The sequence below is a fragment of the Varroa destructor genome, unplaced genomic scaffold (genome assembly GCF_002443255.2).
Source record: "Varroa destructor unplaced genomic scaffold, Vdes_3.0 BEIS01000003.1, whole genome shotgun sequence".
Taxonomy (NCBI): Eukaryota; Metazoa; Arthropoda; class Arachnida; order Mesostigmata; family Varroidae; genus Varroa; species Varroa destructor.
This window is the reverse complement of record NW_019211456.1, coordinates 37,493,061-37,513,958: the sequence shown is the minus strand read 5'-3', so window position 1 is coordinate 37,513,958 and position 20,898 is coordinate 37,493,061. Positions and strand designations below refer to the sequence as shown.

General features: G+C 43.3%; 2 protein-coding genes across 4 annotated transcripts in view; one reads left to right on the top strand and one right to left on the bottom strand.

Annotated features, from left to right (window-relative positions):
- lbk (leucine-rich repeats and immunoglobulin-like domains protein lambik) overlaps positions 1 to 20,898 on the top strand; it is an 80,278-nt gene that overhangs the window by 24,633 nt on the left and 34,747 nt on the right. For 2 of the 3 annotated variants that reach the window (XM_022796254.2, XM_086983115.1), the window contains one exon: positions 15,477 to 15,548. The exons of the other annotated variant lie outside the window; for it this stretch is intronic. In XM_022796254.2, the coding sequence (XP_022651989.1) occupies positions 15,477 to 15,548 (72 nt within the window). The remainder of the gene's footprint in view (positions 1 to 15,476; positions 15,549 to 20,898) is intronic. 3 annotated transcript variants of the gene reach the window in all.
- The window catches only part of LOC147756906 (uncharacterized), an 18,451-nt gene continuing 10,611 nt past the window's right edge, over positions 13,059 to 20,898 (bottom strand). The window contains exons 4-7 of the mRNA XM_086983142.1: positions 15,501 to 15,546; positions 15,131 to 15,303; positions 14,531 to 14,717; positions 13,059 to 13,883 (exon numbers count right to left, since the gene is read on the bottom strand). The gene's annotated coding sequence lies outside the window, so the exon portion shown is untranslated. The remainder of the gene's footprint in view (positions 13,884 to 14,530; positions 14,718 to 15,130; positions 15,304 to 15,500; positions 15,547 to 20,898) is intronic.

Below are 20,898 nucleotides of genomic sequence, written 5' to 3'. Positions count from 1 at the left end.
AAATACGCAATAGTAAGCAGCTTTTTCTCAGTTCTTGTTCTACTGATTTTCTTCAAATGTTGGTGCATGATGTGCAAATAATCCGAAAGCATTGCTTTTACTGGTACAAAGATAAACCTTTATCATATATATGTTGAAAAGGTGTCATAACTTGTAATCAGAAAAATAATAGTAACAACGGTGACGACGATAGAAGCGAGTAACCAGATTAGCGTGACTGTTTAATCTGGGTGTGCTATATTGTGTCTATTTTGGCGCCATTACCGGCGTAATATACTGGGTACTCGGCCAGGGATCAGACGGTAAGGCGCTGTTCGGCGAAACATTTTGTACCTACATTGTGGTCAACCCAATATCGAGGGAGGAATTACCTGGGCCAACGTCACTACGCCCGCCGCGGATCCAAGAGATTAGAGCAACATCAGCCGCAGTTCCAGCGGTTGCAATATAACCTTTATTGAAGATTCAGCACGTGCCATTATTTTTTGCCCCTCGGCTATATTGCTTCATGGACGTTGATGCGATCTATAATGTTGTGATCAGTATGTATGGACACGATTTGATCGAATGACCCATTAAGTGATCGATGAACTATTAAAGCGGACAACCACACTGGCCACGAGCAGTGTGTCATGCATACGAACCCCGACGTTCAAGCTAGCAATGTCCTGGTAGCCGGCCAACCAGTCAGCTAGACTACCATGCGAAAAAGGACAGGTCAACTCTCGAATGACCATCTCTTCAATTTCTTACCTTAGTCGAATGAATCGCTTTCAGCATCGCAGTACTATTTTACAACAAATAAATATGAATGCCTCAACAGCACTTTCGTTACATCGTTAGTTTGCTAAGGCTGAAAAGAAGCGTCATTTTTTGATAGGCCATTTTTCTATCTCAGATCTCTTAACCCGTTTCGTCATTGACTAATCTTCCTTTATTCATTTCGATTGTTTTATGTCACTAGTGTGAGCACACATTATTTACCCCGACCATGTGGTAGAGCAGTCTTGACCGCCTATTCGCAGTCGTTTCTCATTGTCTGTTCCCCTGTCTGGGTGCTACATCGTACTACTTGTACTCATTGGTCAGTTCGGCTGGTCAGTTTCACTACATCGATCAACAGCGGGGAGACGGAAAGAGGCTAGGATAGCGAGTAGAAAGGCAGAGGGCGCTGACAACAGAGGTGATCCTAGGAGAAGGCAAAGCAAAAAACTATACGGCAGGACAGCCTCTGATGAGCAACACATGGCGACGACCATAGATCGCTATCGATCGGACGCTCTTGGCGAGATCGAAAAAACGAACGTCAAGGGCAAGGATGTAGGTTGGCCCGACACTTCAGTTGTGAAGGTCAAACAGGGAAAACGAGAAATGTGATGAACAAAGATGAGAATCAACAATACTTTAATAACCATTATCTATGCATCGATGCAATAGTAATTATCTGGACATGAACAACACACACCGCCTAACCTGTGCTACCAAACGATGGCCATATGACCTGGAAAATGACCTTTCCAGGTTAAAGCATCGCGACAGCAGTCCTTGTTTCAATGCACATCTTTTGACGCTCTGATTCCTCCTGTTCAAGAACGCTGGTCGTCTTGGTTGGCGGACGCTAAAGGTGGCCATTGGTACTCCGTTCTTCTTCAGCTTTGTAACTGGGCCTAGGCTGAATAAAAGGATTAAAAGAAAGAAAGCCTTACGCCTCTAATCGATAACTATCATGGCAATAGCAAAGGAGAAAAGAGATTTCCTCTTCCAATGATAGATAGAACTTGGTTTCTCTTTCGATTTCCTGATCATTCGCGACGTTCGTTGTCGCTGCATGGTCAGGCAGTTGGATGAAAAGTAGACTAAACTTCATTGAAACGACGAGAAAAAGCAGATCATCAAGGAGCACTTAGAGAAGCAGTTCAGTGAAATGGGGGTTGTAGAACTGGCAAACGTTGGGGAAATGAGAAGGCTATACATGAAACAGATTTATGGACGGGGACAGTCAGCGAGAACGGCAGAAGCAGCAACCTAAGCCTTGCCGCTGGAACAGTTGAAGCAGAAACGGCGGTGCGCGAAACCCAGGGGTTAAAGCCCCGTCCATTCTTCCTTCGTTGTTAAAGCTAGAAGGTAGATTGTTTTAATTGCTTTTTTCTCCTGTATTTCTTTAGCTCGGTTCTAGCCTTCCTTATCCCACTCCTATTCAGCCCAAAGAAAACAAATTGACTTTCCTGTTCGAAGCGAGGAAGGCTGCTTTTGGTTGCCACTTCTAGTCGTCGTGCACGGATAGTCAGAACACGCAGCCTCTTCATGCAGATGATAACTTTTCGTCTTGCTCCATTGGCTGAAGCTATCTTGTTGCATACAAATAGACATCCAGCGTGAGTGCTGGCAGTAGAATGTTCTTTGACAAAGGGCTGACCCTCGGAAAGCTGCGTGCGCTTCCATTAGTCAGTGAAGGCGCAGCAGGACGCAGAGCTCGCAAGCCTTTGTATCTGCTTCACATTCTTCGCCATCAAAACAACGCCACGAGACAAACGTAAATAACAACTTCTCGCAAGTCATCGAGTAGCCCCCGACCATAGAGGGCTGCGTGTCTTTGGTTTTGCCATTGGCTCTAGTTTCGCTGCCGTCGTCGAATATCTACCTCTCACTTTCTACCTAGTAGCGTGAGGAACCATTAAAAGCTCGTATAAAAAATATGTCGCTTGTGATATAAGCTTGACAGGTAGGAAACGCCATAAACCGAGGCAGGTTCCATCGTTTGCTTTGGTGTTGTTTAAAACTCCTTATAAAGCATGTCTAAGTAGGGCGATTGGCTTTTCCGGCATTCGCTTCTCTGTAAAAACTCACGGAGAAGCGTTACTCAAAGATGGCTGTAAACACAACCTGATTATTTATGTGCGTACATGTTTTTCCCTAATAGGCTCACGATCAACATTCTAAAAATCAAAACCTCACTGCAAAGTATCTTTACAAAGATAGTTCCAACGGAAGTTATTTACTTGTATATGTATATATATATATATATATATATATATATATATATATATATATATTATGCGATCATGAACATTCTGATCATCATGAGTTTTCTGGAACACAAACATCAATCATTCTACGATTATACAAACGAGCTCATTTGCTAGCAGACATTTCCACACTGTTCAGCACGCGATAGCGTTTAAAAATCATCACAGACTCTTTTTAAATACGAACGTGATGACAATCCCGTAGATTAATCCGGCCGATGTATTATTTACAGCTATATTGGTAGCGATTATGCTGCGCATACACTTGTCTGTGTTTATGTGTATATAGATGCCTGTACGTAGTTCATTCATATATTCATCCATCAGAAAAACGTTATTTAGGCAGAACGGCCCCACATCCGCCGCGTCGTTGCAAACCGCAAAGACGAAGGTCATTCATGTGAGCGTACATCGAAGGACACCACGAGAGCCCCAGCTATACACCGCTGCATGTGATCCTCTAAATCAAAGGGAATATGTAGCGGGAATATAAGAGAGCGAAAAAGCTGTGTCTGGAACACAACGGCGAAGTCGACCGGTCGAATTCAGCCTCATATTATGCTTCTGGAGTTCTGCCAGGTCGCCATCTGCGGTAACTTCCGTAAACGCAATGGAATTCAGTCTACGACTAAATGAGTATATACAAAACAAGTAAAATCGGATAGGTTAGTAAATCAATCAGTATGAAGGCAGTGGTGAACAGGTGTCGGCGATCAACAGTTACTTCTCTATATTATATGTATATGTTTGAGCGCACACACTGACTTTGTATAGTCTATAACGTGTTTGCGAAAAGGAAATCAGTTAATAGTACTTTTTTTCCGTCAAATAGCTATTCATGTGAAAGAAACGTTTTTAACGACGTATGTCTCGTATTGTGTGCCGTCCAAGTTTATTGCTGTAAAGAAGGAGAAAAAAGCGTGATTCCTAGATAACAAACTGGGTACCTCTCTCCGCTCATATTCATGAACGGCTGCGACCTGTTGTGTTATGAACGACGCCCTGACTAGTTACGTTTTCGTCCGAGCTGTCAGAGTTGTAGCTCCTATATATTTGCCTTGGTCGGTTTTCAGCGCATGATGAATCTACTTCTTTGGGATTTCTCTAATTGCTATGAAACAGACTGACCGTCATGTCTAATTTAGAGAGATATACGTGCGGGGCTTGTACGCGACGTAACTGTACGGTATGGCCTTTGATTTCAACCTTGACTATTGCAAATAGAAAATTATTCCTGACCGTGTACAATATCATGAGGACCAATTAGGCGTGTATACTAAATAGGTAAAATATTCTGTGCTGGATACATTTTTAAAATATAATGATGCATATACAAAAGCTCACATTTTCACACGCACATCGGCCTGAGCTTTTTCAAAAGATCAATTGCAGCTTCAAAGGAAGTCCTGTTTTATTCTTCACAAATAAGGTACCTCATGTACAGCCTATCGAGATTAGGCTAAATCTCTGCACTAAGTACGCCCAGCTTTCGAGAGATAAAACTGACGTTATCGTACGTGCTGCACGTTTTAGCTCGGTATGGTATCACAGCAATTTGGTAAAACCTGTTAAACTTTATACTTGAAAGGACGCAATTTTTTGAACAGTAGCGACAGTCCCGACGTCAAAGTCTCCGTTTAGTCGTCGCGAATCGACGATAAGATCAGCATCTACGTATCACCAAACGCAAACAGTAAACAACAGCTGTTGACTTGCAGTATAGCTTGACATCACCTAGGTAGATGTTAGTACAGCGGAGATAATGTAAACCAAGCGAGTTATTCTATCTGTCAGTCACGAATTTATCCACGAACCAGCCAACGAGCCAATAAGACAACAGAGTCGGAAGACAAGCAGCAGCCGTAGACGACCAATGAGCCCTGACGTAAGGTTGAGCCATTGGCGGTAAAACCGGACTAGTCATTTTGATAGATTTTCGAGTTGCTTGACTGCTAACGTTTCCCACAACACAGCCACAACATGTTGAAACATTTTTTCTGCTACTCCTCGGGTAGGCCTGCTTCACGTCGAACGCAATTTCGTGCCCTCTTTTTTTGCTTCAGGAGAACTAATCTCGAAATGAATTATATAAATTAAAAAATTGGTCTAATTTGAAATATATGCAAAGTAGCAAGTTGATTCCGGTGGGAATGGCCTTCGGAAACCCCCGGGGTCTGACGCCATGGATTTTTCCGTGGCTTCATTCTATGCGTCTACAATCGTCGAGTCCACAGCTGAAATTTCGAATATTTCTAGTTCGACCGTTTACATCAACGATGAGTTTTTATTGGTCTGTCGTTATTTTTTTATCATGTCTAATTGAATTTTAAACATGGACGAGAAACACGGCTCGGTGCGAAAGATCGAGTTCATGGGTGGCATGTCCTTCAGGAGACAGGAAAATAAAACTTGTGCGTCTGTGTACAGAATACAGACGTTTGGAACAATATACATACGACGCGATTTTACGTGCTTCAACAGTACGTATCTGTACATTACAGCACTACAGATTTAGTTAAAGCACCATATTCTGGCTAATAGCCGACGTAACTATGCTAGCTTCAAATACGATTTTAATATATGACCTACTATTAGTATCATAATATTCTAAGACTAAAAAGATAGTAGCATTTATCTTCTTGCGATCAACAACAATCTTAAGCAGCTCTAGCGTTAATGGTGGCCTAGGTTTTGCAATAAAGCTGATCGTGTTGAAAGTTGATCAACCCTAGAGAAGAGCTGTAGCAGAGAATGCGAAAACGAGAAGTACGCTCGATCCTTTTGCTGCCGGGTGCTTGGTCTCTTGCGCGACGGGGGTGCTCAGGTAAATCACCCCTGACCGTCCTCTCGCACACAAATAGATGCGATTTGTTCATTCAAACATTTAGAGCCAAAGGAAAGAACGAAGCGACCCTCACCATATTAACAAACGCGTTCACTGCGACGGTTGGCCCCTTACGAACGCACCTGTGGCGCTTGTCTTTCACTAGGGGGCAATCTATCGCTTCAGACAAAGAAACCCTGGAGAGAAGAGAGAATCGTCTCGTTGTTCGATCTAATATTCATACTTTCTTCGCCGCCCGCTCCGCTTTGAGTGTCACATCTTCTTTGTCTTGCGCACCTTGGCTGTCTTCCCTTTGGCTTCTCATACCTTTTTTTCTGCTTCTGCATACACAGGAGGTACGATCATCGTATAGTTCTTGAAGGAAGATTCGGTTGTAGACCAGAGCTTTCGTGGACTCAGCTCCGCTAGTTCTTTTTGTGGACCAGCGAAGTGTACAAAGTTGTATGTACTTTCGCGGCTGCCACTGCTGCCATTGTTACTATAACTGGTAGCGAATTTCAACACTGTGCTGTTTCTAACTCTCGCTCGAATTATAATTTACCTTCTTTTTTAGGAAGTGCTTAGATTTATTCAAAATGTCGAACACTGTGCACTTCGGCGCGTCTGAATGCCCAGGAACGTGTGTGAAGTACGAGTGGATAAAGGACCAGTTAGCTTAATCAACCGTTCTCGAACAGCGAGTGCGATAGCTTTGTTTTCTATCTAGCTTAGTTTTTTTGAGGCTATACATCTTTATCTACTCGGATATCGTAGAATAAATTATATACGTAACTTAAATACTATTAGCAATATTTCGATAGAAAAATGCGGCATAATTTTGTAAGTGGACTCAGCATGACCTGCTTCCGCTCTTGTTACGAGCAAGAGTATAGAAGCAACTCCGTGTTGAATGTATCGAAATTGAGCGACTGTGTTGCAACAGCAGGAAGCCAATGAACGTGCCAGCTATCCAATATCATTGATTACCAAACCGAAAATGTCCAAGATAGTCAACCGTAGTAATAATATATGCGTGCCCTCAAATGGCGAACTCTGAACCAAGTAAATAGTACCAATAATAGAGTATGTCCGAGTGGTAACGACGAGAAGAAGATTGAGAATTCTATCTAGCGATTGCCAGATGTCGCAGGGCGAGATCTCTGTCGCTTGTGATTCGGTCCTAATTCTACTCAAGTCTTGGATGGGACCAAGCGGAAGTCTGGTCCTGCTCAAGATTTTTGACCACAAAGATACGAACATCAATGGATTAGTTTAGGCAGCGTAGAATAAGCTATATAATGAGCACAAAACGCGTACGTCGGTGGACGCTGTGGAGGAGAAATTTATAGAAATCTGTTGAAAATACAGAACGAAAATCTTGCCAGCGAAATACGACAAAAACTGATATGATAAATAGAACGCATTCAGCTATAGAATAATATATTCGCGGGCCCTTTTTCCGTCCCAGTAGCCCATTCGAGGGTTATCGGCCGCGTCTCCAGCCGAAGTATAATGTTTTGAATTTCGGGCGGCTTTTTTCTTCTACTAGACAAAAAAAGCTTAGATATATCATCGAATCGAGTAGCTCGAGTAGTTGCATCTGTTGGTAGCCACACCACTGATATATCGGCATGCAGCAAACTTTAGGAAGAAGAGAGTAGAAGATGAATGTAGTACTGTAGTATTTCATTCGAACGAGGTGTCTCTGTCGATAAATGACGAAAGCTCTATGTCGAAATTTTTTCCTCAAAGCGTCAAAACCATTACTTAGACAGCGACCTTGCAGCGGGTCGTCGTATGCTCGTCCGTCATATGCTTCAAGGTAGAAGTAAAGGCGATCGCATGTAAAACTTTGTCTTGCATATGCTCTCTTTAATTTTGTGGGGTGTTTCAATTCGCGCTGTTGACCTAACCAAAAATTCGAACGGTTCGCCTTGTCAAGTGTTTAGTCGCTGAGCGGCATCGCGGACGGCCTAGCGGCCCGTCTTTGAGAGCCAATCGCTCTCCTTCTTCGAAACGTTCTTGACGGTTCCGTCCTTGTTCGGCGTGCTGCGACCCACAGGGCGATATATGCTCCCAGGGACTATAGTCAAGTAGCTAGGTAAGTAGGTTCCACAGAGATGTAGTCTGCTGTTCATAGATAATTTAGCGCCAACGATTTCTGCCTGTTTCGTGGAACTCTGACATGTCAGATTTATTGATGGGCTAGCTTAACGCTACTAAGCCAACCTATGCCACGCCGGTCGGTTCAGGTTCAAGTCGCCAATGGTTTGTCAACAGGCAGAAACAGCAGCGATCGACGAACGGTGTATGAACATCGGCGCTGTACCAATAGACGACGACCCCACACAGAATTTGCAGGCTATTGCGAAGTTCGATTCTTGGAGACGTCGCTGAAGGAAAGTAGGTTGCGGCAGATACACCATATAGCGGCCCATGAACAGGGTCATTGAAGTGGCCTTTCGAACATAGTATAGACCTTACTGTGTGTGAGTATCTGTGAAAGCGCGAGTGTATCGGAGGGTTCATCGTTTGTTTGTTGCATGGGGTGGAGATCACAAGTTCGTGATCTATTACATGTGGCATATGCAATGATAGTATTATAGAGGCAAAACTTGCTTTTTTCGAAGACTGTATGCAGCCAACTCGTCGACTTATTTATTATTTGTGTTTCAACAGCTGCAATCAGCTCTGTTCATTGACGGAGCTCATGGCCGATCATAACAGCGGCTAATGCTAAATCATCACCTATCTATCTATACTAGCTAGCTAGCACAAACCCGTCGTATCAAGCAGAAGCAAAAACGAGCCCCCAATGAAACAGAAAAAAAAACATTCACCTCAGACAGAAGAGCCGGTAGTAATGTTTTAGCAACGATTGCGAGAAAGTGAGCAAGTTATATTTTTAACTGAAAACTTATTTCGTACCTGTTTTTTTCGGTACTAAAATCGGTGTGGTTGAATTGACTCGCTTAGTTGTGGCCTGCGGCCATAGCTGTTGATGGTGATAGCGTTTGAACGTAATTTTTTGAGATGTCGAAGTATTTTATTTGTAAAGATGGCTGAGGCGACCATACGTGCCACACAGATAGAGTTGGCCTTCTGATCCTTAGCAAGATTTGCGTCGATTTTGACATCGGCATCCGTAAACCTAAAATGCACACATACACACACGATGTAGTACAACAATAGGACAAGTCAAAGCGACGTGACTATAAAAGCACGTAAAATTGATGCCTGGTATTTTGGCTTTTTTCGGGCTAAGTTTTGCCTCGTAATTCATATGGATAGTGCGCATAATATATATGGTATGCAATGTATACCTACGTACGTTGTCATATAAAACACAAACAAACCATTATATAGCTAAGCAGTATTTTGGCAAGCGCTTACGTGGAAAGACTTGATACCTGACAGAACAAGCCACCTGGGCTATTCGATTGTACTATGGTTTCTCAGCCGTTAGAATGTTTTCATCTTTAGCAGATAAATCAACTAACTGGGTACGTTGAATATTGGGCCTAGTCGTTGGGTTGGCTCGATTCACTTGATTTCTTCATCGTCTGTTGTATATTACAAACGCTACTGTCACCATATATATATATATATATATATATATGATGTGTATGGGAAAAAGACTGAACTGGGCCGAACATGTGTGCTCTGGAGCCGCCCAGTCTCCTCGAACTCGTCGAGCTAGTCTGGGTTCCATAAGCAGTATTTGGCGTCGAAACGGCGAAAGCGGGCTGGTAGTCTTCCTGTTACTAGCATTACTATAGCTACCGCTTTTGCTACGATATCGACTGATCGTTAGTCGGGATCGTCATGTCATTGTCTCGGTCTTTATTAAGGCTTTATCCTGTCGGACTGTGAATGAGATTTAAGTTGATAATTCCGCTCAACACGCCAGTAGAGCTAACAGACTCCGCAGCATCCAGACTTGTTCGAAGCGGGGAAAGCGGTAGCCAACTCAGGTTTTCTTTATTGGCTCCTAGAATATGCTAAAGAAGTTCGTAGCCAGGCTGACACGCCTGCGCTGCCGCTCCGCTGGGGTTCCCTGTTCCTATTTCCAGACCAAAGTGTTTTTTATGTGTACCCGCAATGACAGCAGCTGGCAATAGGTCTACGACCCCTTTGATAATGAACTCATTCAGCGAATCGCATGTTTACCGTATCTAGAATAGTATAGTTTTATGAACGAAGATGCGTTCACAAGCTAGAACATAATACAGATGCAATACTATCACCTACCTGCTGACGACCTAAGATGTTTAACACGAGCAGGTGGGTATTCCGCGTACCGTGAGTTCGTATTACAAGTACACTTAGAGCAACTTACTGATTGGGTGGCTCATAGCACGAAACTTATGTTTATCAAGGTTTACGCACACGCTTTGCCCATTAGTCAGAGTGCTTGTTGTGTTCTTGTTATATCTATGCCGTTACCGAATGATCCCGTGCACTTAGCCGTTCTACAGCAGTGTCGTTGGTTCGCCGTTACGGAATGTCAAAGTTAAGTTTAGCTTCAGATTTCCCAGGTCAGTTACCCGCTCTTCATCTTGCTGCTCTTGATTGTGCCGGGTTTCGTCTGCTCGGAAGTCCCATGTTATCGGCCAGGTGAGGTGCAAGTTCATGCTTTGAAGCCTTTGTGTTTCCGTTGATGCACAATCATCATCTGATCATCATCATCCTCTGAGAAAGCCTATTTTGGCATAGATTATGGCAGAAAAAAGGCACTATGAATAAGATGCATAAAGAAAACCAAGTCAGTTGGGCTCCAAAATGCGGCGGCGCCATTTATCCGAAAGGGGTTTAATCGAATACAATAGTAACGCACGGGTGGTGTTCACACGAATGCAGTGTACCTGCGCCAATACGCCATTTCAATAGATTGATATAAGTCTTTATGGATCGCTAGAAGCGGCCCTTGAGGGCCATTCTAAAGATACCAGGTGAAAACTACGGGGTCTATGGTCGCCACGGAGATTAGAAATTAGGTTCTCCCGAACGGCCCAGTTACGTCGACTCGGGCGATGCTGTCCGCATGATTCAGGTATTAGTGGCAGGTCTACCGCGTGAACGAACGTGCGGCCGTTGTCGAACGCAAACAAGGCCGCTTAACCGTAAAGTTTATTTCTGTATGTCGTTGTTACCTTTCGGATTGGGGCTAAAGGGTGTTGCCTCTCCAATCTAGCTATATATATGGTAAGAGTAGCTATATTTAAATGAAGGACATTACTATCGATAATGCTTATGTGAGTATTTTCGCCAATATTACGGCCGACGTTTTTTCATCTATTCTGACAGGAGAAAATTTTAAAAAACGCATGCGGTTGTTTCGACGTGATTATAAAAAAGAAATTAATGTCATAACAATCTGCTCGTAAACTCTAATAGATATACCATTTTGTGGGACTTATCAATAAAATAGCTTGCAAGGGGCGAGTCAAACCGTATTTTTATTTTGTTCTTGGTAGAGAAAGGTAGATTTTTTAAAAACACATTTGCAATCATTTATCCAGTGCCGAATAGTCACTACCATTATGGCAGCAACAACCCACACAGAGTGTACAGACGGGTACAAGCGCTTCATTCAGGCGATTTTGTGCCTTCACATCGAACTCTATAGGCGTTTCGCCGTCCTATTGTTGCCTCTGCTGTTGTTATGTTTCCTATTTTTCCTTCCTGCACTATGTTGTTATGAGACAATCTAACGTATTGGCGGATATTGGCTTCTTTTTGCGTCTCGAATCTGACGTGTAGAGGTGTACTGGGGTTGTTCAAGCTTCAGAATAGCGTCATATGGTGCGACACTCCGCAGCATGGCTAAAGGCAAGAACAGTTCTACTGGTCGTTCGGTCCGTAGTCCTCGATAGGTGGCATCGCGCATGGTATTACAACAGACAATACCGTTCGCTGCTGTGGTCGGCATCATCGTCAAGGCCGCACTGCTGCTGTTGCTGCAGGTAGACTGCGGTACGTTGTAAAACCTTTACAACACCCCTCAGCTCCCAGACTCGGTTACCCCCTACCTAGTACCGACCGGCATCCAGTGGCGACGCGTATGCAAAGGTTGCCTTGTTAGCCGCCAACGTTAAAGTGCGGAGCGAAGTACGCTTCCCGTTCGATCTATAGAAACTCCACCTGTAAGGCTAAATTCGAATCAGACAGGAATATCTAAAGCAGCTTTCCTCACCAGAGCAACTCCACGAATTAGCAGGATAGCCCGAAAAGATGCCGGAGGGGGATTTCACAAAGCAAACTTCTGCATTGCAGCGAAATGTGAAGTGACAGGGCGAAATCACAGAAAGACATCGGCTCATAAAATCGAAACGACTGTCCAGAAGAGAACGACGACGCAGAACAAGAACTCGAGGCAAAGGTGCTAAATCTTCGATGTAAGCCTTCGACACTTCGGTGCTTCTCGTTATCTGGCTGGCTGGCTGGCTGGCTGGCTGACTCACTCACTCACTCTCAGGTCGTTTTTTTGAACAGCACTGCTTTTATTCGCGTAGGATTTCTGGCTTGGTATTATAGGCAGGACTCTGACGTACCCTTTTTGCTCGGGGCTTTTCTGCCGGTCTCTTACTGCCATAAACGCCTCCTGTTTACCTCTTGTGTGATCTGAAATGATGTAACGGCAGCACAGCGTACGTGAAGCGAAATCGAAGACGTGGGACTGCCCACGCATACCTCACCATTACTACACAAAGTATATGCAACAACAAACCTTTTTGACGACCGGTGACAGGCATAAAATCGATTTATGTGACTTGTTCTATATGTTGTTTTTCGTTTGCCAGCTTCGCCAAATCGGATGTAGATGCGCATAATTCTATATCACTTGATTTCTATAGGAATGCTTCCCTTATTCGAAGAAAAAGAAGCTAGCATGAATCTCACTGCGGCATATTCACAGGATGCCTCCTTCCAACTATTAGATTAACCTTGGGGGTTGAGAGACGTCTGCATTAGAGCTTGTGCACTCATGTCATGACACTGGTCGTGTGTTTTATGCATTATGGTGCGGTTCTTCAAGGGCCCTGATACGCCTTTTCTGCCACTGATCCTCGACACTTTAACAGCTATATAGGGGTGCTTGCTATTAACGACCTTATGTGAGCTTCTGCAGGCTCGTACGAGACAAAATATGAGTAGAGGTGTAACTAGCGAAATAATAAAAACAAAAAAAAAACTCATGACTGACATTTATTTGTAGTAACACTTCACTGGAACTACGAATTAAAACAGCCTTATGTCCAGAGAAATTTTTTTTTTTGTCCTTCTAGCATTGGGATGGATCTCTTTACTACCGTTTTATTTAAACGTGGATAAAATTATAGGTAGTTTATCCAAACGTTGATTTTTTCTCATTATTGCACCATTTACAACATTTCATGCACATGTGATAGATTTTTCATTAAACGGTATTGTTATTGATGAGATGAGTAATTATTCATTCATAATCATACAGATTTTCCTTCTTAACCTTCATAATGTCATTGTTGAAATATTAAATCGTTAAATAATTATATAAAAAAAAAAGTATTTAACGACTGTTCGTTATCATTGCATTGCGCCGTCTAAGTTCCTTTGACGTCTACAAGACCCAGACGCGAAGCAGACGCTCGGTTGCAAAATGAGCAGTTGAACCTGAACGCATTGAACAAGAGCTTGACACGTAATCGAGGGGCGCTCCTTCACGATACATTACTCGGTGAGTGATGAATGACCTGAAATGGGTGGCCGAGAGCGACACTACAAGCTGCTCGTGTTTTCCCGTGCCTATGCTCTCCTCTGCCGCTCCCCTCCATTGTCCCCTGATGATAGACGATTAACGTGCGCGCTAACGTATTGGAAGGCGCATATGGGCCGTCGCGGACCGTGTATTGTTATAATGCTTCATGCATTCTATTCCTTCTGTCGCTTTCGTTTCCGCAAGTGTTGTATGTATCGATCAGCATCGCTGCACGTTTGCTCGAATATGCGATATCTGTACTCAGTTTGTTTTCCGTAGGATAACTTTTCCTGTGCTAAAATAGGCGACAAAGAGAAACGCGCAGAATCCAACGCTTACCGTAAGACGCGTGCCAGCGATAGTGTACAAGCAATTTGGAAAGATGCAGACGTAAATACCCGTTTATATCGTATTGTGATGTCCTTACGATAACGACAGCGTTCTTTTGTAACATATATATATATATATATATATATATATATATATAGGCTGACATCTAAATTTAGCTTGTGTATTTGGTAACGAGCGCTCATCAGATACTGTTGCATATAACAAATGAGATCCCTACCAGACGTTACTAGAAGACAAAACGATTTAATACGTGCGCGCTTTGAAAAAAGCTTCTTGAAGTGGCGTTACCAGAAAACAGCCTGAGCAGACTATCGCCACGGTATAGAAAGCAAAATCAAGATTTGTTACTGACGAACAAGCTCTCCGTTATCGTGTCTGTGTATGATTAATGTGCCATAGGAGCAGCCTCTCCATGAATTTCCCTTCGTCTTTGTGCGTTACCATTGTCCATTGAGTTGCCTGGATACCCAGCTATTGCTGGCGCCTAGATGCTGTTGGTAGCAATTCGTCTACCGCCTACCGCCCTGACAAAACCGTCCGGTGCAACTACGCTTAAGGGATACGTTTTATGTGCCAGCCATGGATACTAACGCTTTTCGAAGTCGTCCGGAGCTTCGGCAAGGTTAACCGAACAGCTGCTGTTTTGCTCCTTTCACCCTCAGCTTCATCCGTTTTGGGGGAAGCTTGTCATTTAGCACTGTTGGGCCGAGTATGCGATGCAGGCCACTTAATCGATTGACTGTCAGTACGCTGAGCATCATCTGGTCCGATCGGGGAACTACAACCGTTCGAAAAGGGTGGTGTCGATCAATTATAACTGCTCCGTAGCTGAAATCCCTACGCGGGGTCGGTAGCCGAAGCAAGCTACCCAAATTTTACTGCGTTCGACCTTGCTAAAGGTGTTTCAAAGCCTATCGAGGCCATGCTTTTGCCATAATATATCTAGCAGCCACTAAGTACTTGTCTTCTGTGTTGCTCTGCAAAGACTCGAAATGTGGCGACTTTTGGCTGACGGCCATTTGCCTTCGTCCCCACAAAGGCACTAGTCTCATACGTTAGTAGACTTCAGGATGGATACCTTCTTTTTATAACTGTCTGCATATGGGATTAGGGTCGGATGCGCGTTTATAACCACGTAAGCCAACAGTTACCTCTCTAAAATGAAATTTTCGAGATATATCTGGCTCTTACCTGGCTGGTAAAAGGGGGCGTTTGTTTGATGATTGAGTTAGGCTGATATACTAAACTGTAAATAAAAAAAGGCTAGTGAAACATTGTATCCACGTTGCTGATAGACTAGATGGCACTTGAACTCGCTTGATTATGATGAAATCGTTAAGGTGGACCAGACAAGGTCGGAAACGCTGTAAAGAAAACAGGTCTGATAGTTTTAGTCACGAAATATTTTTTGCCCTACTTATATTTGTCAAAAAAAGCCTTTAACTTAATAGATAGTTTTCAATATCAAAGCAGAATGGGTTATTTTGCTCGCTAGTGATTGATAATATTCATGTTTTCGAATCTTTTGCGTTTTCAGGGAATTACTACGCAATAAACTTACCCGAATCTCGACCGACTCTTTCCTTATCGTCAAGTCGCTACAATCCCTGTGAGTAATAACAAATACAGGACAGAAGAAAATAAGAAGATATCGCGAATCCCCTAATGACTGATCACGCCATCATTAAACAGCAGAACTTCTACTGTTCATTAGTATGCGCAGCTCAAGTTCCACTTACCTTTCTGACGGTTTCTGAAATCAGTTTGCAACTATGGTCGTATAGCAGATTGAACGCATAGCAGATTTTCCTAAGAAAATCTAGAAAAGATGGATTACTTTATATTCATCTATCGTTGTCGTGTGGTGTTAGTATTTGACGCTGTATGATTCGGCTTTATTTTTATCTCGGTACAACCAATAACAATCGGTGCGATGTAAAACGATAAGAACAAAAACTCCGCCTTAGCGAGCTGACAGGTAGAAATCGAAGTACCTGGCTAGTTCTCTTGCGCCACTTCCGCACCAACACAAGTGTCTTATCGCGGTCGAATAGTGTCGTCATGGCATTCTCTATTTATACCATTCTGTTTTTTTCAGCTGATTGCAGTTACCCAATCGGTAGCAATGACGGACTTTTCGATACGAAGTCAGACAACATCGCTACTTAGTCGAAAAACAAATGAACAAAGCTTTCTTGCGGGTAGAGCCGAAGGAACCAATCTCTAGCTAGATATCGATACCGTTGAGCGATAGAAGTCACGTGAAATCAGTCTGTATCATTGACTTCCTCCGCGCTCCAGTTGTATGGACCCGTTTGACCGGCTCGATCTTTTACAGTTGCGTCCGTCGATTACTGCTCCCGCAGGTTTCGCTGAGTGGTGGGAACATGTCTAATTCTCGTGTGCGTCATCATTGAAAGACAAAACTGGACGTTCACGTACGTTCGGATACGATGAAATTGCTACGTAAAGTTATGACGCCACGAAGCTACTGTTGCCAGCGCCACCAGCGCTGCCCCCTGGCTCACTGGCGCCATCTCAATGTATGATCACCGAAGCCAAAGCCTCAGCTTAGAGCAGAGCGAATCAGCCACATGACAAATGATCAGAGCACGAAAGGAACAGTTGGGTGAGCTGACGCCCATGGGATAGGCATCGCATCAGGTTGCTGCTGCTGCTGCTGCTATTAGTTTTGTAGGCGATTTCGGTAGCGGCGTCCAGCTTCAACATATTACTTTCGCGTAACGATGGTTGCTTCCGAGACTCCTACCGCGTACATGTACGGTGAATAGTCATGCTGGTGATTTCTATGGCTGCGCCCAAATCTGACCATGTGAAGGATGAAAAACGAGGAACGGCGACTGCAGATCTATTCAGTAACTCCAGCATAACCAGACGGACTGAGAGGGAAGAGCAGTCGAAGGAATCAGCTTATAGATGCTCGCTCGCACCTATGTATAATATACTCGTAGCGGTATTTAGACGCAAACATAAAACTAATTGTTGCCCATTGGTTTCGTGATGAAAAAAGAAACGATTTTTATTTCTTGCTTTGTTGCCTCTAAACGTCCTGAGATCTCAAACTATTTCTCTTGGTTGAACAACTTAAAAATGACGTACGTCGTCACCCTTGAATACCATTGAGTTAGCTTGACACCTTGGTCTCGTTGCTATTCTCGCGAGGGTGATTCAGAATTATAGTCATAAACTATTGTATAGCCGTGGCTGTGTTCAGTACCTCGTCATTGCTGACGATGTAAATATTATGTTGCCTGATTTCCTATCTCTTTTGTACATGGGTGATGCTCACAGCTCTTCGGACAGCGGCACCTCAGACGACGGCATGTCTGCACAGGGCCCCCTCGCTGTTGTTCGATCAGCCCTTGGGTAACTGTAGGCTGCAGAACTGAATCGTTACAATGTAAGCGATACATAATGGCTAGCTATAGACACTTGAGATTCCCCTCAACGGTGTCCTAAATACTCGCTCCATATACTAGGAGATATATCACTTCTATTCATGTGGCGGCATTTAATCGATCTTGCTAGCCAATGTCGAAACTATGGCTACATAATTGTACACGTGTTATATAGTACTGTTAGTGATGGCTGTTTGGGCCCAGCACGTTGACTATGCTCCCGGGTGCTTCATTGCTGGGATGAGTCGATCCAGGGAACTCGAATCACGAACGTCGCTGTGAAGTCTATCGAACGTCGGCCGATTCCAGCCAGGAGGGAGAACCAATTTGCTATACTGTACAGCAGTTTCTGCATGTTAATCACGCAGCGATCCGAACGCATGAAGCTTAATTAAACGGCGCCATATATGTTGGAGACAAGCAAATCAGTAGCAGGGTACCTCTAACAAACGTGGGTCGCCAAGAGGAAGCTATCTGAAAATGACTTTATATATTCATAATAACTAATTAATAATAATATATATATATAATTTGTGGTCTAGTTAGAAAGTGCGGTCGATACCACAAGACACGTTGTGATGTACGAGCTTTCGGCGTGAGTATGTGTAACATCCAGACCAGGCCATTCATGTCCTACCACCCACATTATGGATAAGAGTTGCAATAGTACTCAGTGCCATCTAACAAGCTTTTGATGTGAGCCACAATGCGCTTTGACACTACGCAATTAAGGTACTTCAGGTTTTTAGCTCAGGCATCGCAAAATGTCAAGTCGAAGCAGCCCTTATTCTTCGAGCCGAATTCTTCGTGAGGCTACCTATTAGATTGAAAGACACGCATGAGGCCGATCCATTTTTCAATGTAAACGTAACCTTTTCAAATAGAAATTTCTGAGTAGGCAAATTAGGTCATTATCATTTATTTAACATACCATTAAAATGTGTATTTATACCTTACAAGGTAACATCAATACTAGGCGGAGAAAGACGATCATTAATGGTGACACCAGACCTAAAAGCTCTGTCGATACTTTAGAACTTACGAATATCGGTATATTTACTCATAATTTTTTACGTTCTATATATGTCTGCTGTTCTGGGTCGAAAGTATATATCATGGCCACTATGGCGGCGATTGACTGCGGGCCTCATAATCGCCGGATACCCCGAACGATTTCTCCCTTTATTCCTTTTCGTCATTTGGATCGCCGTGACGCCTGCTGGCGTCTCGGTAGCAGCAAAGAGCCCAGGAAAGATCAGGTGTGGACCCAGATTGGACATAAGAAGCGATCTGAGGAACGTGTATTCGATTACGTTTCACTAGGCTATTTCTTTGTTTTCATGGGTTTTTACCTGCTTGTTCCTGAAGTTTCGCATTCTCGATTTTCCCGCCCCTGGCGGTCCGTCAGCTACGTTTTCCGCCCGTCTTTTAGTTCAGCTTTGAGCTTCATCCCTGTTTCCCCATTGCCCGCAGACACCACTAATCACTGCTTCAGCGACAGCAGCCTATTCTAGATATAGTGGGACGTTTTTGAAAGCGATCTGTTAAAAGCCGGCGCCGAGCCATTAAACAACTGCAGCAGCATCGCTATCGGTAGTACAGTGGTTGAATGATACAACCTTTGCTGGTCGGCGTTTCGGTTGTGACTGTTGTTTGAAGAATACGTGTAAACGCCACCATTCTGTTCCACCCACAAGCACGCATTACTCAATGGGCGTTAAGTTGGAGGTGATATGGAAATGTTACTAGAAACGTACGACGAGTAACAACGAAGCTACAGTACCAGCATTGGTAAATTTATGCAAATGTTTACACCTTATCACAGTGTACTTCTTATGTAGTCATCCAATGATCATGACATAAGGAAAGGGTATCGACGAGGGACATATATGTTCCCACGCCGGTCAGAACAGGTGTTTTTGGCCGCTATAAGACCCCTAGGAACGGTTCAGTTGATGCTGCATTGACACTTCGTTTTATACAGCGTTCAGCTGCGTCAACGTTGACCTGAAGTCAGACATAATTACATTGAGGTAAATGACTTTAGTTATAATAGACAAGGTGTTTCCTAGCTGATGGGGTAGCTTGTTAGCTTGACTGCAATAATTACGTTGGATATAAATTAAAAGACCTAATTGTGTCTGCAATTGCAGGCTCGTTGAGTCGTTATGTAAATAACGAATTGCGTCGTAAATTCAGGCTTATCAGTATCATTATGATAAACAACTATAACGCAAAATTCTAAAAGCCTATTATTATAGGGAAAATAATAGTAATAATCTTTCATCGTTAGCAAAATTACTATTTCAACTGATTATGTAAATAGTATCTGAAAGGTTAAGGTATAGCAGATACGAGAAGGTGGAGAGTGGTTCCCTCGAGCTTCGTTCAGTACCGCGCAATCTCCATGTAGTCTAGAAAAAATGCGTGGAACGATACGGCCGTATAAGAAAAACCTACCTAATTTTCGTTACGTTTTTTTTTTAAAATAGAATAAATTAACAAGAAAAAGATACAGTATTTCAGTCTGCCAAACCATCAGTGACTCAGCCGCCGCCAGACCGGTGTCCAAATATTAGGTCTTCACCTCGGAGCGCTAATATTGTTATTATTATATGAGGTAAACTTCCATCGGTCGTTCCAACGGACTTCAAGAAATCACATGGGTGCGGATTTGTACGTGCCCTTCCATCTTCCTAGCTATGAGTTGCTTGCCTACAGCAAGGTATACCGGGATAAGTTGGTTTCAGAAGAAAAAAAACTACATTGAACGAAAATACTTTCACGGTAAGCTTGTACTAGTTGCTGGAGTTGTCGTTTGAGATTGTGAAAGTTTGCATCCCGCCGCCCTAGCTTTCAGGAAATATTTCCACACCGTCCAAAGCAAAAACTGTCGAGTAGTGTCACTTTTGCCCCTTCCCTCCCCCCCCAGATCAAGTGCGGTTTGTGCAGCTAACGGCCGGTCAGCTGTGTCGTCTACAAGACAGTTCCGCCGAAATCATCCTGGCGAATAGCAACTGTTTGAGCAAATAGAAACCGTAAAACGTTGCAGAAAGGACGTGTGTGCAAGTGTGCTTAACGCATACAAAGCTGGAGCGTCGACTAGCAGTCGAAGAGTGAACACTTGCAAACACGTCTTTGTAAACGTGACGGTCGCACAGCGGTTACAGACCTGGTAAGTCTTGGAGAAACATTTGCCGGGTATGTAATCTATATAATCATGTATTTGTTGCGTAATAAATACGACTAGATAACCTGAAATATAAGAAAAAAATACATCATTACTGTCAACAACAAGAGTTAAGCTAGAGAGGTCAAACACTAATCTATCCCTAGTCGAGAATCACTGTGCACGCATTGTGAAGTACACAAAGTCTTAAACAACCACCTTTTAGCGCTGGCATAGGCATGGTTGGTTGATCTAGCTGATCATTGAAAACGACTAATCTTGGTGGTCAGTTATACTTTTAACTTTATATACACTTCATAATATAATAATAATATAATACTTAATAATAAAGTATTGCAAGAGTATATATA